General features: G+C 36.0%; 1 protein-coding gene and 1 long non-coding RNA gene across 6 annotated transcripts in view; one reads left to right on the top strand and one right to left on the bottom strand.

Annotated features, from left to right (window-relative positions):
- QKI (QKI, KH domain containing, RNA binding) overlaps positions 1-18,660 on the top strand; it is a 121,560-nt gene extending 102,900 nt beyond the window's left edge. Inside the window, exons 4-7 of one of the 5 annotated variants that reach the window (XM_011999638.1) lie at positions 8,878-8,965; positions 10,356-10,631; positions 13,637-13,711; positions 17,625-18,660. In XM_011999638.1, coding sequence (XP_011855028.1) covers positions 8,878-8,965; positions 10,356-10,631; positions 13,637-13,711; positions 17,625-17,641 — 456 coding nt within the window. In that variant the 3' untranslated portion in view covers positions 17,642-18,660. Of the gene's footprint in view, positions 1-8,877; positions 8,966-10,331; positions 10,632-11,573; positions 17,066-17,624 lie in introns of those variants that run through there. The other 4 variants (XM_011999637.1, XM_011999641.1, XM_011999640.1 and 1 more) reach the window with 4 other exon arrangements.
- Positions 18,661-19,213: 553 nt separating this feature from the next.
- Positions 19,214-19,739, bottom strand: part of LOC105553535 — a 2,107-nt gene continuing 1,581 nt past the window's right edge. The window contains exon 2 of the long non-coding RNA XR_001008168.1: positions 19,214-19,708. This is a non-coding gene — a long non-coding RNA (uncharacterized LOC105553535). The remainder of the gene's footprint in view (positions 19,709-19,739) is intronic.

The raw sequence follows: 19,739 nt of genomic DNA, 5'->3' as shown, positions 1-19,739 counted from the left end.
CTCTCTGTCCCACCTCTCAAAACTAAGAGATTTTTAGATAGTCATAATTTTCAGGTTCCTTTTTTTTTGAGATGGAGTGTCACTCTTGTTGCTTAGGCTGGAGTGCAGTGGCACGATCTCGGCTCACTGCAACTTACACCTCCCGGGTTCAAGCGATTTTCCTTCCTCAGCCTCCCAAGTAGCTAGGATTACAGGCGTGCACCACTATGACCAGCTAATTTTGTATTTTTAGTAGAGATAGGGTTTCACCATGTTGGTCAGGCAAGCCTCAAACTCCTGACCTCAAGTGATCCACCCACCCTGGCCTCCCAAAGTGCTGGAATTACAGGCGTGAGCCACTATGCCCAACTCAGGTTCCTATTTATTATCTTCTCTTGTAGAACAAGGCTGTATTAAACTCCCAATTGGTATTTATATATCCCACCTTCCAGCCCAACCATATCATCTAATAATATCCATCTGAAATAACAATCAACTTTGGAGGTTTTTTTTTTAATCTATAAAATGATGTGGCCCTACTAATACTAGTATGTAGCCCGAGTTGTGAATCATATAAATCTTTCAAAAGTTTATCATGCCTATTAAGATTACTATTAATTACTATTAATAAAATCACAAATTGTATCATTGTATTTAGCATTAGAAGAAGTAAGTACTTATTATTGAGACTTGGCTTTTGTTTTTCTGAGATTATTACTACTTTTAAATGGATCTGTTTATATCTTGTTGAAGAGAGGCAGAACATATTGTCCTAAGGTAAAAAAATCTTTGTTTTATATAGTTTTAATGGAGGAGGAGCATCATATTTGTGTGTGTTGGAGTGTTTTAAGCTTTTCTGGTTAAATAGAGTGCCTGACACTTTCTCTCTACCTTGCTTTATCTGTGGAAAGTTGTTGATTGGTTACACAGTTATTGAGAACTGAAAAAGGAGAAAGACAGGCTGTAATACAGATTTAGAGACTGCAAAGAAGCATATTTTACCCAGGACTGGAATAAAAGAGAAGAAAGCCTGTGTAATGATGGAACCAAGACCCTGACTTGGTGTCTCTCAGCTAATTCAAGAACCTCAGCAGCTCAGAGGAGAGAACCCTGGCTGGCTGCTTCTGGTATGCATGGAGGGAAGAGGGCTGCACAATGAGACTGGTTCTAGAGGTGCTGGGAAAGAATCATGGAGCCAGGAGACAGCTGCCTCTGGCACGTGCATAGCTGAAAAGAACATCTCTCACCTTCATCCAGCTCTTCAGGGCGGGCCGCTTTAACACCCACACCATGCCTCAGTTCTGAGAACCTCACAGAAAACCAGCTGGCAACGAAGTAGTAGTTGTAGATCCCTACATTAAGCATTGGAAGGCATATGGCAGGTCAGTTTGGAACTTAGTAACTGCCACATCATCTTGGAGAAAAGTTCAGAAAATTATATGAAAGCGTATTTTTCTACCAGCTGTATAGAATAAGTTAGAGTAAGTTGATCAACCAGATGAATATTCGGCTATCTATCTGACATCTCCACTTAGGTGTTTAAGATAAGTATTTCAGATGTAACCTTTCAAGGGAGAACTTCTGATTCTATATTCCTCAACTTTTATCTCATTACATGGAGCCACCATCTACTTTATTGCTTAAATCAAGAACCCAAACAACATTGTTTAATTTCTCCTTTTCCCTTACCCTCTATGTCCAACTGATCATCAGGCCCTGTCAGGTTAACATAACTCTTTTCATCTCTGTTATGACTTCTACCCCAGTCCAGTTCATCCTCTCTGTTGCCTGGACCATATTAAAGCTCATGACCCATCTCAGTAATCACGCTGGCGCCCCCAGCAGTTCATCCACAAAATAGCAGAGTGAGGCTTTAAAGACAAATCCTTTTTTGTCACTTCCCTCTCATAAACCCCTTTGTTTAAATTAAGTCAATCAAATTCTTTGTCATGTTCTGTCTGCCAAAGCCGTCAGAGCAGATCAAGGTGGTAATTGGCATCAAAATTCATTATAAAATGTGGTCACTCTTCCTTTTTTCTTTTCTCTGATATTTGTTGTTCTCCAAGTAAATTAGTCATGTATTTTTTTGTTCGGAAAACCTTTTCTACCCATTATTTCAAATTTATAGAAAACTAATTCATTTTTTAAAATATATTGAGCACATTCATTTTTGCAAGGCTTTGGGGACTACAGGGAGCATGGGTTTAATTGGTTAATTTATGGATACAATTCATGAGAAATTTCTTAAAAACATCAAAAAATAGAAAAACTGAGGTAGCACCTGGCTACATATGATTGATCTCCCCAAAAATAAGCAGCATGAATTTATAAAAGCAAGACCAGTATGCATGAGAGTGCTTAGAAAAGCCTGCACTCAGGAGAATCGCTTGAACCAGGGAGTCGGAGGTTGCAGTGAGCCAAGATCGTGTCACAGCACTCAAGCCTAGCAACAGAGCGAGACTCCGTCTCAAAAAAAAAAACAACAACAACAACAAAAACAGCCTGCACTCTGGGAGAAGACAGTGATCTGTGTTATTGAGGAACACATAGGATGCTTCTAGTAGGAGCCTAACTTGGAGAGGAAAGTACCAGGTCTACTCTGGGGAATTGTGGACAGATGATTTTGACTAATGCAGAACATTTGCAAGCAAGGTTGCTCATATAAACTGTTCAATGCCCTGAATGCTAGAGTGTTTGGGCCTTTGTGATAGGCAGTGGTTCGAATTATTTTTTTAGTTGACATAGTTTTAATGATTTGGAAATATACATTTGTTTCATCTCTCTGGTGATTACTTTGTTGTAGTTTTTTTAAAAAGTATACAGATCTAAAAATACTAAATAAACATGATTTTCTTTCTAACATGAGGTCTGATGAATTCAAGATACTTCCACTTAAAGGCATCCTAAGACTGGAGAAAGTATAATGTAACGGTTAAAACATGAGGACTTTGAATCAGGTATTCTGGGTTGGAAGCCAGTTTTGCAATGTGAACTTTTGTAACTTTGGATAAGCTGCCTACCCTGCCTGAGCCTCAGGGATAATGCACTGCCAATACCACAGATTTGTTAGGAAGCATAAATGATTAGATAATGAAGATCTAGTGTCTAAATCTAGGAAAGTTGAACAATATATAAATTGCATTAAACATGACCTGTTTGTATCCTTTTAACATAGCTGTTAAACATAGTTGATGATGGCCGGGCGTGGTGGCTCACGCCTGTAGTCCCGGCACTTTGGGAGGCTGAGGCGGGTGAATCACCTGAGGTCAGGAGTTCGAGACCAGCCTGACCAACATGGTGAAACCCCATCTCTACTAAATACAAAAAGTTAGCCGGGCGTGGTGACATAAGCCTGTAATCCCAGCTACTTGGGAGGCTGAGGCAGGAGAATCCCTGGAACCCAGGAGGTGGAGGTTGCAGTGAGCCAAGATTGCACCATTGCCTTCTAGCCTGGGCAACAAAAGCAAAGCTCCATCTCAAAAAAAAACCAAAAACAAACAACAACAAAAAAAACATAGTTGATGATACATCTGTATCTTACTTAATATGCATAAATTTTAAAATATATATTTATAAATACCTATAATTCATCATCCTTAATTGCAAGCCTCCAGAAGTTTGGAAAACTGTGTTTATAGTCTCTTCACCCCACTTAGTGTATTTTTCTTTTTGTTACAGATTGGATTATAGGAGTATCCCCCAGACTCTGGTGGGTGTTACAGAATCTATAGTGTCTAATCTTTCTATAAATCTGAAAAATTCTGAAATTCTCAAGGCACTTCCCTGATACCACAGATTTTAGCTATTAGCAGAAGTGTATTGTATTTTTGAGCTTTTACATTTCAAAAGTAAAGGCATTCTTTGTTGTGCTTTAATAGTCTTTTCATAATATTTTCCATACAAATACAAGGGAAATATTCATCTTCCCTATGACCCAGCAACTCTACTGATAGGTATTTATGCAAGATAAATGAAAACTTATATTCGCAAGGAAGCTTTGTATGAGAATTTTCAGAGTGGCTCTGTTCACATATCCAAAAGGTAGAAACAATCAAATGTCTGTAGCAGAAGAATAGATAAATAACATACCAAGCCACTAAAACAGATGAACTACAGCAACATGCAGCAGTGTGGATGAGTCTGACAGCTGTTATACTGAGGGAAAGAAATTGAACACAAAAAAGTATATATGCCTTCATTATGTGAAAATCTAGGCAAGTAAAATCAGATGGATGGTTAGGGCTTGCAGTACAAGGAGACTTTCTGGGTTTGTGGAAATGTCCTGTGTCTTCAATGGAGTGCTATTTAGCCATAAAAAAGAATAAGATCCTGTCATTTGCAACAACGTGGATGAAATTGGAGGTCATTATGTTAAGTGAAATAAGTCAGGCAAAGAAAGAATCTGCACATGTTCTCACTTTTTTTGTGGGAGGTAAAATAAGACAATTGAACTCATGGAGATAGAGTGTGGAGTGATTGTTCCAGAGGCTGGCAAGAGTGGTTGGGAGGGCGCAGTGGGAATGGTTGATGGGTACAATAATGTAGTTAGAATGAGTGAGATCTAGTGTTTGATAGCAAAACAGGGTGACTACAGTCAACAATGATTTATCGTACATTTAAGAATAAGTGTAATTGGATTGTTTATAATACAAAGAAAAGATAAATGCTTGAGTTGATGGGTACTCCATTTACCCTGATGTGATTAATATGCATTGTATGCCTGTATCAAAATATCGCATGTACTTTATAAATACATACACCTACTATGTGCCCACAAAAACTTTAAAAAAAAAAGGAAGAAATATCCGATTTGATATTGCAATTAAAATCTTGGGAGTCCACTGCATGTGAATTTAGCTTCCATTTTTTAAATGTTTCTTGAATATAGGGCAAATACTTAGGAAATCAGAAGCTGTGAGATTCCAGATAATCACTTGAGTTCAGTATTACAAAATACGATTTTAATGCCCCATGTTACCAATGTAAAAGTTAGTGTTCTGTCTCTGTAGGGTTGCTCATTTCCGATCAAGATTCTGCAGGTACTTTGTGAACTATCTGGAGTTGACATGTACAACATCAGGATGTCCCGTTTGATCAGTTGTAATTTTTGAGAAAAAGGTCAGACAAATTGGTCTGAAGACTGGCTCATAGAAGCTCTAGAGCCTCTAGACTGTAGAAGAAACTTAGTTTTCTCATCTGAACTTACATTTGAAAAAGAGGTGACATACACCTTCAACAGTGTTTAGGCAGGTACACACTACTAAATCTCATTGTCAAAACCAGGACAGTAAGGTTGAAATAACCACTTCCATGTGAAAGTAATTCTATAATTAACCCTGTTGTCTCTCTTTTTTTTTTTTTTTTTTTCTTTTGGAGACAGAGTCTTGCCCTGTTGTCCAGGCTAGAGTGCAGTGGCACGATCTTGGCTCACTGCAGCCTCCGCCTTCCGGGTTCAAGCGATTCTTCTGCCTCAACCTCCCAAGTAGCTGGGATTACAGGCGCCTGCCACCACGCCCAGCTAATTTTTGTATTTTTAGTAGAGACAGAGTTTCACCATGTTGACCAGGCTGGTCTCGAACTCCTAACCTCATGATCTGCCTGCCTTAGCCTCCCATAGTGCTGGGATTACAGGCGTGAGCCACCGCGCCCAGCCAGTGAACCCTGTTGTCTCTTAAGACACACAAAGTGTGAATACAGAGTGGTGGGGAGTGGTCAGGACATGAGGGTGAAGCCCATCCTGGGCTGAGACCACCTAGGGTCAAATTCCAGCTCTGCCAACTAAATCCTGTGCATTTCTGGGAGGCATTAGTGTACCCTGCCATAATATGGCTGTGATCTGCTGTAACATACCATCATCTCCAACAATACCATATAACAGTCTACACCAGGATCTTCTCCTATGCCACTCTTATTTTTATTCTCTTGGGGTGATCTCTCCTCTGTTTTCATTATCCTGTACCCTGCAGATTACACAAGTGTGCACACACAGTGGTGATCACACGCATTTCTTCTATCTTTTTTCTCTGTGGCTTTCTCTCATGTTTGACTCTCTATTGCCAAATAGTGAATAGTTATTTTGCTATCCAAAAGGAGCAGTTCAATGCCAACATGTTTTTAAGCACCTGTTCCTTCTGCAGGAAAGTCCTCTTTGATCTTTATTTCCTCTTTGTTGGAAGTAAATTTGCCCTCTTATTTGCTGACATTTTCAAACTTGTACCACTTCTTTCTCACTATGGTAGATGACTGGAGGTAAACCTACTGCTCTTCTTTGTCTTTTTTTTATGTATCATATAATTTATAATACTTTTGGTATTCCATTTTTATATATAAATTTAAATTTGAAACTTTTGCTAAGTTTCAACTTTCAGATGGCTAGTTTTTAGCAAATAAGCTTAAAAAGTTTTATTATAATGGATTTGATTCTTCTCTTCCAGTAGTAGCTTACTGATTTAGTTTTTAACAAATTATTTCTGTCTTTCAAAGATCATACTTATTTTTTGTTCATCTTTGTGCAAGTTGATAGGAGTAAAATTCCACAGGCATGTAAATATCTACTCCCTGTAATCTGCTGCAAAGCAGGTTTTTAAAAATTTGACAGTAGCACATCAAAACATTGTCTTTATGTTTCACTCATCTTTTTCTTTAATTCTTGTGATTTACTAAAAGCTCACTGAACAGTTCTGTTTACTATATATTATAGTACACCATTCACCATTGTAATGCCAAAAACAGAATTTTGTGTATCATTACAGCTATAATGGAAAGGAGCACTGAGAAGCTTGTGTCTTGTTCATCCTTACCCTTTTATGAATCAGCGAGGAACAAAACTGTATCAGAAAATTGTTTCATTGGGTTACTTTCATTGTAAATATCACAAAGTCATGTAAAGTTATTGGGATTAGATGATACATAAAAGTGGGGGGCACTTAGTTCTGTCTCTACACAGACTTTGATTAATGGACCGTCATCTACTGCTTGCTTTGACTGTGGTTAAAGTTTGTGTTGGACTTAGACATTTGGGATTTGGAAATAAAGTTAAAGACTTCTCATACCAGTCACTTATAAGTTCTAGCAAATAACTTGGGGGTGGCTGTAGGAACATGGGGTTAGGCAGCGGTAACAAAGAAATAAGCCCTATTCTCATGGAGCTTTCTTTGGGAGTGGTGATACTCAGCAGACTGTAATTTGAAGTAGAAACAGTTACCTTTGTCGATAGGTTCTTGGAGATACAACTTTAAACGAAATGAGTATATTGCAGCCTTTTTTTCCCATCAATGTTATAATGAAATCATGTTGAAAGCAATGGCATTATTTCAGGACCTACTATCCATTGTTTCACTTAAAGTTAGTTTTGAAGAACGTATTGACCACATTGAGGATATACTGTAATCTAGGGATGGCCCCTGGAAAAGGAAGGTAGCATTTAGGTTCAAGTTTGTGGGGATGGGGATAGGCAGGATTTGGAAAGAGAGAGGGACAGAGCAGTACACAGGGGAGCACTTGGGATGGAGGAAGTGGGAATATGCACAGAGATGAATGGTGGAGAGCAATCTGGTTTGACTTAGGATGTTACTTACATATGTGTGTAAAGTAGTAGGTTAATGGGCTTAACTTGAGAAGATATCTTGGGACCAGATTATAGGCAACTAAAATTTTTTGTATTTTTAGATAGTAAGAAACCATGAAAGTGTTTTGAGACAGAATGTTGAGAAACATGAAAATTGTAATTTGGGCAATTAATCTGGCCTTTGTGTATAGATTGATTGGAGAACAGACACCATTAGCAACTTGTTTTGGTAGTTTGGATGCTTTGCCAAAAATGACTGGAACAGTAAATGGAAAGAGTGGGACGAATTCAAGGTGAATGGGGTGGCCAAACATTTTGATGATTAGAGACTATCCTGATTTACGTTTGAAACATGGTTATTACTAATGCCCCTTTTTGCTTTTAAATGTTTCTTGCTTTGGACAATAAATCATATGGTGACCCTAATAGATTGCTGTGGCATTGATAGCACTCGCTAATTAGACTGAAAGCAGACAGGGATGGTGTAAGAGAGCAGAATATACAGTTTTTTAGAAGTTCTTATTTCACTGAGTTTTCCTTTTTTGAAGAATTAAGCATAAAATTTCCTTACCTAAATTCTGCAATCCAGTCTTTTATGTTTAAAATTCTTTGTGTGCGTGTGTGTGTGTGTGTGTGTGTGTGTGTGTGTGTGTGTGTTTAACGAACACATCTGAGTTTTGGAATATTCAGCAAAATGATAGTTGCTGGCTGGGTGCAGTGGCTCTCACTTGTAATCTTAGCACTTTGGGAGGCTGAGGCAGGAGGAAGCCTGGGTAACAGCTAGACCCTGTATCTAAAAAAAAAATACAAAAACTTTGAATGGAGTGGTGGTGCATGCCTCTAGTCCCGGCTGTTTGGGAGGCTGAGGTGGAAGGATGGCTTGAACCTGGGAATTCCAGGTGGCTGTGAGCTAGGATCATGCCACAGCACTCCAGCCTGGGTAACAGCTAGACCCTGTATCTAAAAAAAAAAAAAAAAGAAATTAATTAAAATAATTTTAAAATGATAGATGCCAAAGAGAATATACTATGTTTAGTCTTAACCTCACGTTTTCATTCATTTCTATTTAAAAGCAGAGCTTTTTAGGAGAACTTTAATAAATCGGTGTAGCTGACATAAAAATTTACAAATAGAATATCCTGTATATCAACACGCCATCACTGAGAAAACAGGCTCCATTATGTTAGCACGTTTTAGTTCCTCATCTTTTTTTCCCCGTGTTGAAACAAGTGACTGTAGTCACATGATACTTGAAGGTTTGTGTGTGGATATAGCTATTATATTTGTGGATAGTCTCAAATGCTTTGATCTCGTGTGTTTTCCGTGTATAGGCAGAAGGAGAAGACAGCCTGAAGAAGATGCAGCTGATGGAGCTTGCGATTCTGAATGGCACCTACAGAGATGCCAACATTAAATCACGTAAGAAGGAACCCTGAGGCCCAGGGTTACTGCTGTCTCTGTTGTTTTTGTCTACAGACTTTTTCTTTTGGCAACACAACACAATAACAGTTTATACAAAGTGAACAGTTGAAGTAATTCTGTCACTTGATATAGTAATTCTGTCACTTTGAGAGTCCTATTTTTAATGCTTTCATGAATTGAGGACACTCCTGATTTTATTTTATGTCAGCATGTTGAAGTTTTGGGTTGACAGACTTACAGTATTTTAACGAAATCTCAATCTCTAAATTCAAGCGTTTAAGAAATTTTCTGTTTGGTTAAATACAGATGTAAGGCTTCCAGCTTATCTTGTTAAATGTATGCAAAAGACAGCATATTGAAAGCTTACTTTGACAAAGTGAATTTGAAGTGTATCTGAATAAAATGACCCTCTGTTGAGTTCTGTCCTTTCACTCTGCTTGCATGTTTTCCCTCCAGTATTTTTCCCTGTTGATTTCATATGTGAGTTCACAGAGATCAGTGGGTGATAACTCTTTTTCCGTCCTAATTTTGTTTGTATATGTATCTGTGCATGTTTTTATAAGCCATAAGAGGATAGCTTTTTTATGTTTAAAATGAAATAATGTGAAATTTTTGTTTTGAAACAATTTAAGATTCATACATATCATTTATATGAACATACCATATTTAAATTAGTGATTATTTAAAACACATAGAATTTTAAAGTTCTAGGCAGCTTTACAAAACGTAGGCAACCTACTGGGTTTAAAAGTAGTTACTTTACAAATTGTTAACATTAATTTATTCATGAAAATGTGAGTATATCATTAATAGGAATTTAGAAATAGGGCTTTTTAAGATTTTCTGTGATGATAGTTCCTGAAGATGCAGGAAATGTACATATATACCTAGTGGTTACTTGGCTAAATGCAATAAAAATTATTCTTACTTTACTTTGAAACTAAAGCTGTACTTTAGAAATATACCAAACTGAGTTTCTGTGGACTCCAGTTACAACTTATTTTTTAACATCTGTTAATGCAAGTGTTTCATTGTGCTTCTGCATGTACTTTAGTCTTATGAAATCTTAAAAACAGGTATATCAAATGTATGAACTAAATATAACCTATTTAATGGTGGCATTCATTTTTTTACAATGGCTTTTTAATTTTTGCACATTCTTAATCACATTGGGAAAGGGAAAGCTGTTTGCATTTGATTGGTGTGCTTTGGCATTTTTGTGTGATCAGCGCATGTACTAATGATTTCCTTTTATTTTTCTTCTTTCCTGCTTTTTCCTTTCTTTTTCCTACTCCCCTCTCATTTTCCCATATTTTATACTGCTGTCTCTATACTTCTTTCTAAATTTCTTTGCTTACTGTAGCAGCCCTTGCCTTTTCTCTTGCAGCAACAGCCCAGGCTGCTCCAAGGATCATTACTGGGCCTGCGCCGGTTCTCCCACCAGCTGCCCTGCGTACTCCAACGCCAGCTGGCCCTACCATAATGCCTTTGATCAGACAAATACAGACCGCTGTCATGCCAAACGGAACTCCTCACCCAACTGCTGCAATAGTTCCTCCAGGGCCCGAAGCTGGTTTAATCTATACACCCTATGAGTACCCCTACACATTGGCACCAGCTACATCAATCCTTGAGTATCCTATTGAACCTAGTGGTGTATTAGGTAAGTTCTTCTCCCCACGGGGTTAACAACATTCTCTTTATAAATATTTTTGCCCCCCCAGATTTTGAAATGGTTTTATCAGTTTTAGAGAGGCAAGACAAGTTTCCATTAGGAAAGCCTGAACCCTAAATTTTATTGCAGCCTCTCATAAGGGTTCCCCTTTGAAATAGTTGCACATTAAGTTTATTCAGATCCACTTTGGTAACTCAGGTTCAGTTTGGTTGGGTAAATCTGTTGTGTGCGTTTCCACAAATACTTTTACATTTGACATGACTGAGGCCATTCTGAGTTTTAGGTCCCACCCCACTGGCCCGTCACCTCCATCAGCTCCACTTCTCAAACTTAGATTCATTTTATCTCACAGATTTGTGTAATTGTTGGAAAAACTTTAAACTTCTATGTGAAAGTAGTTTGAGATCTTTATGAAATTCATATTATTGTATGTGTTTTATAATATTTGTGATCACTTAAAATATGAAAGAGACCAGATAAATACAGTCATGCATCGCTTAACAACGGGAATACCTTCTAAGAATTGCCTTGTCCGGCAATTTCATCATTTGGTGTACATCATAAAGTGTACTTACACAGACATACATGATACTGTTTACTACACACCTAGGCTGTGTGGTATAGCCATTATAATCTTATGGGACCACCGTAGTATATGTGGTCCGTTGTTGACCAAAATGTTGTTATGCAGGCATGACTGTAGTTGTATTCTTAAGATTTTTCAGTTCTTGGCTTTTGGAGTCCTAGTCGTATTAAACATGAGAGATACTCTTAATTTCAGTAGTACAATATGGAATAGTTAAATACCAAATCACTGAATTCAGAATCTCACTTAAGGCAAAAATTAAAATCATAATCTAAACGCTTGGTTTTACATGAACAAAAAGTGGTGTGCTCGAAAAAGACATTACTGATGCCTTTTTTTTATAGAGTGGATTGAAATGCCAGTCATGCCTGATATTTCAGCCCATTGACTTGCTGGATGAAGGACTAGAATACAGCAGCTGTTATAACACGACCAGTCAATGTGGAACAAACTGTTTCTGTGCAACCCCTTTGTTTTACCAGACAAAATTTGAATACTTTTTTTCCTGAATTGTATACGACCTTGGTGCTGCATGCATGCTGTTGACTTTTAGGACTTTGATCTCTTAAGGTTTTTTTTTTTCCAGCATTAATATTGATTTATAAGGATATGAAAATCTTTACTGAACTGGAGGACACTAAGATTTAAACTCGAAAATTCATTGTTCAAGTAAAGAAAGCCATGATGCTCTGTATGTTATCTGTGTGTGTGCATGCACTCAGGTGCCCTTTGTTTCATGAACAAATACATTTCATTGTACATGTTTTCTGTTTATCTCTAAATCATTGTATAAAGTAATTGCAGGTCAGAATTATACCACAGAACTGTTTATGAGAGGCTTGTCTCTGTTGCACATTTCTTGAAGCATTTTTAAAATAACATGTAACCTGTAACCTTGTTGTTTAAGTTTTCTTTTCTATTAATACTCTGTCCTGTGGTCCCATGCATGCTCCTTTTCCCAGAACTCCTCTCTGCTGCACCCACAGCATCTGTTCCCGAGGAGTTATGACTCTTGACTTGCTGCAGGGCTGGGGCTCTTAGCTACCAGCTGCTGTTCCAGCACTTTCAGTGCAAGATCTCCCTGATTTTGCCACATGGAATTGTACTTGTATATGATTACCTTATCTAAAATGAATAAGGGGTGATGGACCAGTTTACTGCTTAGAAATAGCAAGAGGCACTGCAGTAAAACTTGTTTCTCATTGTAAAGCTTCATGTCTTTTGTTTGTTGAAAAACTTTTACTTGTAAAAACTTAATTGTTAGACTGGTAAAATAAAGACCAAAATATGCAGATTTCTAATTGGCATTCATAAGGTGAATAATAATAAGTGCCAAATGAAAAAATCTTACTGTGGTTAATTTTATTTCTTGCTTTGCCACCTAAGCAGTAAAACATGATATTGACCACTTGGAGAACTCAGAAAATTATTTTAAATTTCTAAGTTATAATAAATTTGCACACAGATAACATGCATGCTATTTATGTCACATCTCACATTAAATTATTTTAAAATAAGCAGTGCCCTTCAAAACAGATGCAGACATGTGTGTTGGTAGTAGTGAGGAGATTGGTATTAGCATCAAATCTTCATTGATGACTAATTTTTAATTCCCTTCCTTTTATCTTTAGGTATGGCTTTCCCAACGAAAGGCTAAGAATTCAAGAACGGTCTTAACTGAACCCTCATCAGATCTGAATTTAACAAATGCTTAGTCTCAGCAGCCTCCGGGGGAAAAAAGCTTAGCCTAGCAGTCAGTGACTTACTTGCACTTTTTGCACATAGATATAAAGTAAAATTATGTTATTAATTTGGTTTAGTCTGTAATATTACACAGTAATGGTAATTTATAAAGGAGTGTATAGTAGTATACTGACTGCTAAGTGTACTATACTGTTTGCTTTACTAATCACCTAATTCATTGCAGTTCATACTTATTGACTCAGAGTTTAAAACCACAATCTGTAGGCTTTAAGAATTGCTTTTAAACCTTTTTAAGTGATAAACTCTTGAAGTGGTCTTAAGGTTAGCAAATAATTGTCAGTATTAAACATGGCATTATTTAAGTAGTCCTGCTGCGAGAAAGGCACTTCAGTGAATATGTGACTAGTAAAGCTTAAATATGTTTGGATCTAATAGAGTTCATGAAATACTGTAACTTGGGGATTGTAAATGAATGGATAAAATAGGTTAAGGCCCAAGATGTTTGAAATGAATGCAATATTAATAGATGCATATATACATGACATATTGTGGTTAATTTTAAAACTACTGTGCCTTAACGTGTTTCTTAAACTTTTGTAGTAAATGAACATTTGAAATCCATTTTGATAAACCTGCTGTTAATGTTTTTTTCCCCCCTTGTGAATGTTTTCTAACTTTGTCTTGGTAATTGCAATTTAACTAGGTGCGGTGGCTACTAAAGTTCGAAGGCACGATATGCGTGTCCATCCTTACCAAAGGATTGTGACCGCAGACCGAGGTTAGTTTAGTTCTGCAGTTCTTGTCTATAAGAAATGCGTTGGGTGTCCATAAAATTTGCAACACCACACCTGATGGAAAAATGTAATTGCTTACCTGCACACAGTTTTTTTTCCTTTTCTAAATTTGTTTGTGATCACTGACAGATATAAGGGTTGGGTTTTTTGTTTTGGTTTGGTTTTTTCTCCCTTCATATTTTTAACTTATTAAATCTTCTATTATTATGTACTATGATTTATTCCTACTAAAACATAAATTAGTCAATTTGGGGAGCTATTAAATTTTGATATTGCCTCAGTTATTTTCATTAATAACTTTTGCTAAAATTTACCTTTTAAAAATTCTGAAATTTGGGGTTGGTATTGCAAAATGAATTGAACGGGTGGTGCTTTAATGAGAGAAGTAAAGGAATATATGCCTCCTGTGTACTTTTGGAGAAAACTGAAGATTTAGTTTCCATTTTTCTTTATAATAAAATATTTGAGCCACTGTATAAACGTGAGGGTGCACATGTCAAGTACTTAGCTAAAATCAACAAAGTGAGGACTGTGAAGATAACTTTCATGTAGTTGGATTTTTTTTAATATAAATTAGAGCGTCAATTCCCTTTTATTCTTACATTCTCTTGCCAAAATGGATCCTTTTGATTTTTGTCATTTGCTGCTAAAATATATTATCTGAAGGTAAACTGTCTCTTGAATTTCTGTGGTGATATGAGATCCAGCTGTGTGAATACCATTTTTGACTAACCTGTGACTGGAAAATAAGTCTTCATTTTTCTCCTTTACAACTTTTATAATTTGTGTCCTGTATATGCCCTTGGACCCTTTTATAAATTATTTTTGCTTATTGAGGAATGGTATTTTCGGTTTATTGACATTGAATCGTTTTCTAAGTTTTTCCATCGACAAGATAGGAATCTCAAGCATGGTAGTAAAAAAGAGGTTTTTACAAGTTTCTATTATGGCACATTTGTTTCCTACAAATTAAACTGATCAAAGTCTCAAATATTAGTGGAGGAAAAAGTGCTGGATTTGCACTTCAATTGTACATCTTCTGTGAATTTATGAAGGACCTACCTGCTTCATGTGATTACCTTGAGTACTGATGATAAATACTAGACACAGCTGTTGTCCACATCAGAAGTAATATGCCTTTCCCAAAGATACTGTTAATATTTGTTTAGCACAATACATAAAGAATGTCCAAGACTTTCAAACTAATGTATACATCACTTACAGTGATTATTCAGTGAACAGAATAGACCCCAGCACCGTGGTCATCTATGAAGATGATATTCCTTGTAAGTGTTCTGCATGAACACGTCTCATAGGGATGGGGAAATTTTTTGGAAAGTCACTTTAGTTTTAAAGAAACGGGACAATTCCATGAATAATTTGAGGTTTTATTCATATTGCTTATGTCTACAATTGTTCTAAAGAGTATTTTAAAGTAGTTTTTTCCTCCCAGCTAATCTTTCCCTGTATGCCCCCTTTTAGGAGATTTCTCACCATTTTGCTTTAACACGATAATTATTGGCCTACTTAATACTCCAGTGCCTTGAGATAGTTGGACATATTTGAGAAAGATTTTATTGTATTTGGAAAATTACGACACATTCCATGCATGAATCTTTTGTTGTTATGTGTTTTGATTAGTTCTGTCACTGTTTTTATTTAAAATGCAGTGTCAGCAAACCGAAATGCTCATTTCTTTTTTAGTAACAGAATACTCGTATACTTATCACTGTATGCACTCATTGGGTCTAAGGGAGATGTCTGAAGGCCTTCACTTAAATTATTTTATGATACTACTGTTTTCTCTATTTTTGAGGTTAAAATTATTTTTAAAAACTATTTTGAAGAGAAGTTTATTAGTATAAGCATTCATTTAATGCAAAGAAACTCAGCCCTTGGACATATAACCATGTAATTCTGTATGAACGTTTAGAGTCCTACATGGTTGACCAATATCTAGTTCTTTACTAAAAGTAAACTCACCTCTCTATATATATTTCAAAACTGAATTTGAAGCCTATTAGAGACCAACTGATCTTTTAGTTGTAACGAACTGTATGGTCTTGTATGGTGACACACCTGTGTAGGAGGCCAAGACTTGGCAGAGGATGTAGTCTAGGTGTCCTGGTATATATATATGGTCACTCACTTCGTTTATATATTCCACACTCAAAAAAGAAGTCAGAAGTTTTTCTGAGTAATACAAAAACCATCACTTATATAATTTGTATAAGAAACTTTAAACAGTTTTAATCAAAATTATGAATAACATCAAAAATGCTTTAAGATTTTATATTTTGGAATACCTGTGAAGTAGTATGACTACATCATGTTAAATATTTATTTTCTTCTATGATTTTGGGGCAGCAATTTTTATTTTAAATAAAATTCCACTTTTAAGAAATTCAGGGAAGATTTGGTCACATTGAAGATACAGTATTTTTGTAGTATTTATAAACCGTTCTAAATGATAGACTATAGAAAGCATTTTTGTCATATGAAGGTAAATCAGTCCATTATTTAGATCATTTAAACTCTGAACATTACACCTTCTGGGCTTTGATTTATGAAGTGGCACAGAATCTAACTTTGCACTGAATATCTTTTCATTCACATCTCCTCTGCCTTAGTCACAATGGCAACAGTACAGAAAATTCTATCAAACCTCAGAATATAGTAGAAATAATTAAGCTGTTGAATGAGTCTTAAAAATTATACTACTGTTAAGTGGACCAAGTTTGGTGAAGCAGAATGTGACAAAGGTTGATTAAGGAAGGAACAACTCAAGGACATTGGGAATGATAACTTTTCCACTTGAGAACTACTTTATGTTTTACTGTAATTTTTAAAAATTTTTTGTCCTTTTTGTTATTTTGCAAAAGAAAATAGTATTTACAGGTGGCTTCTTTTAAAATATAAAAATATAAAGCAGGAATGTATATGAAATGTCAGATTTTATTGTATTTGCAGAGTATTAGCTTTGAAATTGAATAAAGAAAGCTGTTTGTAGTTTTAAAATGCCTTATTGGTATCAATTAGAAATTTCTTCTATTTTTTGATGTACTTAGAGCTTTTTGAGTGTAGAATTTTAAATGGCAGGATTTTACAGTGTTTACATGCAAGTGCATTTTATAAGTGTTCTATATGTGTAAAATAGTATTTTCAACTGGAAAGTGTTGGCTAGTGCAAAAGGCCTGGCCATTTTCTGGTTCCCATGATGTTGCCTACACTGCTAGACTACAGTTTAGTATTGCTTTGTATCATGAGGCCAAGAAATTCCATGTTGTTTGTAAATAGAATAATTGAAAAAGCAATAAACATTTATTGAACAAAAGAAACCTTGTTTGGCCCAGAGTTTATGTTGAACCAAATTGTTCATAGAATTTTGAATTTCTTTAGATTCATTTCTGTTAATCATCAGTTATTAATAATCACATCCATCATTAATAGTTGCTTTAATGCTTGCATCTGAGAGAATACTAATGCTTAATAGCAGTCAGATACTGATAACTGCACTGACTGTTTAAAAATTCTGTATACCGAACCTATTCATTGTTGTTTTTCAATTTCCTTCATTGACTGCTACTAACTATTAGTTGTTAGTTGTATTTTATTTCTATTTTTTCTTGTTAACCAGTTTTTTGTTTTTGTTTTTGTTTTTTTTGTGGGAGTGGGCTCTTCTTCATTTGTTCAAATCATGATATGAAATTGTCATGATTTTAATTGTATTCTGTAGATGGTGTCAATCAGTTTGTCAGAATTAAACATGCTTTTTTTTTTATTAGTTGTGATTAGTTTTTCATGTTGTCATTAAGCCGTCACTAGCTGAAACTAATCTCTTCTCTATCTTTTCTTTTCTTTTTTTTGTTTTGTTTTTTTTTGTTTCTAACCACCCAGCCGCCACCGGCAACTAACCTATGACCTTCTGACCTCTGAACTCTTCACCCAATGATGACCTGACCATGCCTGCCTGCTGATCAGTTAACTGGTAATCGCCTTTGCTTGCCTGTCGTCAGTGCAGCGAGCTGAGGCACTTGTCCGTTCGTCTTACCATCTAACCAAACAAAAGACAAAGAAATTGTTGTCCTCCAACTCAGCTTTTTTTTTTTTTTTCCTGTTTGGGTGAAAGTGGTTCTAGAACCTGCACTGAATAGTAGTAAAGCAATAAGGCCCAATTCATCCCACAGCACTGATCATCTTTTAATATCCCACCCTAAGCGAACGGTAAGAAGGCCTCTCTTAAGAAGGGGAGACAGATGGCCCTTAACTACTCAATGACAGAGGCAGTTACTGTGAGAGACTTCTAGGAATCTTTTTCTTCTCATAGCGAAGTCAAAGCTCTCTCTGAATGTACTGTGTGATGATGCATCATGCATGAACCTTCGGTCAGGGATATCATTGGTGAAGTGATTTCGAAAAGTATTCAAAATTTGATATGCTGTTTAGTCACTACAGTGCCCTCAAAGGGCAGAAGTTGCAGCCTTTTTTATATTGCCTGCCAAAATTTGAAGTATTAGAAGAAAGTGTGCCATGAGAGAAAAACGTAAGGAGTTTTGAAAAGTAATGCAAATAACAAAACTGCAACACTATTTTTAAAAGATAAATATCTAAGTTAAAATTACCGAATCTTTATTTTACACCTTCTAAAAAAATATGAGAACAAGGTACATGCATTATGTGTCACATTACTGGGCAAACTGTTCAAGTATTTTTTTTTAAACCTCCCTGTATAGAAAAAAAATCATTAAGGATGTAAAAGCCATGCTTGCCTATTTGCTGTATACATGTAATGAAATTGTAGATAAAGTGTAGTGCATTGAAACAAATGAACAAAAAGTAGATACTTTTACTATACAAGGGTGCTGGTGCAGAAAAAAATATATATATTTTTGGAAATGTAGCATTTTATACTTTCAAGTGTTATAAAAAAAAAGAAAAAGAACAAAGAAACCCTTTATTTCATTAAATGATTTTTTCTGGTGGTTGTCAAGAAACAAAAGACCAAAAGAGCCTTTTTGTCTTTCTTTTTTATTTTTTAAGTATTGGAATAAGTCTAAAGAAAAGAAAGTGCCTTATTTTCCTTCATGGTCATTTAGTCAAGTGTCTCATAAAGATCAGCTCCTCCCTCAGAATACAAGTTAATGCATGTTACTCAGTCGCCCAGTATGTGAAAGAAGATATGAGGGAGACAAATGAGTTGATGGTTTGAATTATATGATTTTTGCCACGTTACCTTGATGCAAATTTGCCAAATCTGATACTGTGAAAAGATTTGATAACTTTTCTAATGCCTGACTAGTAAGTTTTAAAACATCATTCTTTAAAAAAATAATTTAATATTTTTGGTTATTCCAATCCTCAGTGTTAACCCAAACGATTCTGAGATAAAAATTATGTGTCATCTGAACTTCAGTTTACAGACAAATTAGAACTTTGTTTTATTTGGAGAAGGGGGATGCATTCATTTGGTTTTGATTTTTATTTTGTTTTTAATTAATTGGAGATGATAGGATACCTAGCAAATGTTTTCAGAAAAGTGAATCTTTGTGATTTTCATTCTGGAAAACAATGTTTTAAATCACCCAAATTTAATCACATGTCTTTATATCATACCAGATAACTGGTGTAGTGTATCCTTTTACTGTTTCAGTAACCTTTGCCTCCCCCACCCCTTAACTTTAAAAGAATGTGAAAAACTAGCATCATAGTGCATATAAATACTCAACCACATTTCACCTTAAGCTTCTAATTTCTCTAGAAGTTGAAACAGTTAGTTATGTAGTTGAAGCAATTTGTGTGCAAAGCCTACATCTAAACACTTGAGTGAATAATCGTTAACTGCTCAGTACCAGACGTGGCAAATCTCAAGTGACAGTGGACTCCCCCCGCCCCCCAGCTTATCAACTCGTCCCCTCTTCCACACCTTCCCAGCATCACAGTCAGAGGTCAGCAGGAAGCTGAGTCATGACCTTCTTGGTGACCTCCCCTGCCATCTTGTCTCACTTGGAAACC

This window comes from Mandrillus leucophaeus, unplaced genomic scaffold (assembly GCF_000951045.1).
Source record: "Mandrillus leucophaeus isolate KB7577 unplaced genomic scaffold, Mleu.le_1.0 Scaffold6, whole genome shotgun sequence".
Lineage (NCBI taxonomy): Eukaryota > Metazoa > Chordata > Mammalia > Primates > Cercopithecidae > Mandrillus > Mandrillus leucophaeus.
The sequence above is the reverse complement of the archived record's forward strand: the minus strand, read 5'-3'. Positions and strand labels throughout refer to the sequence as shown.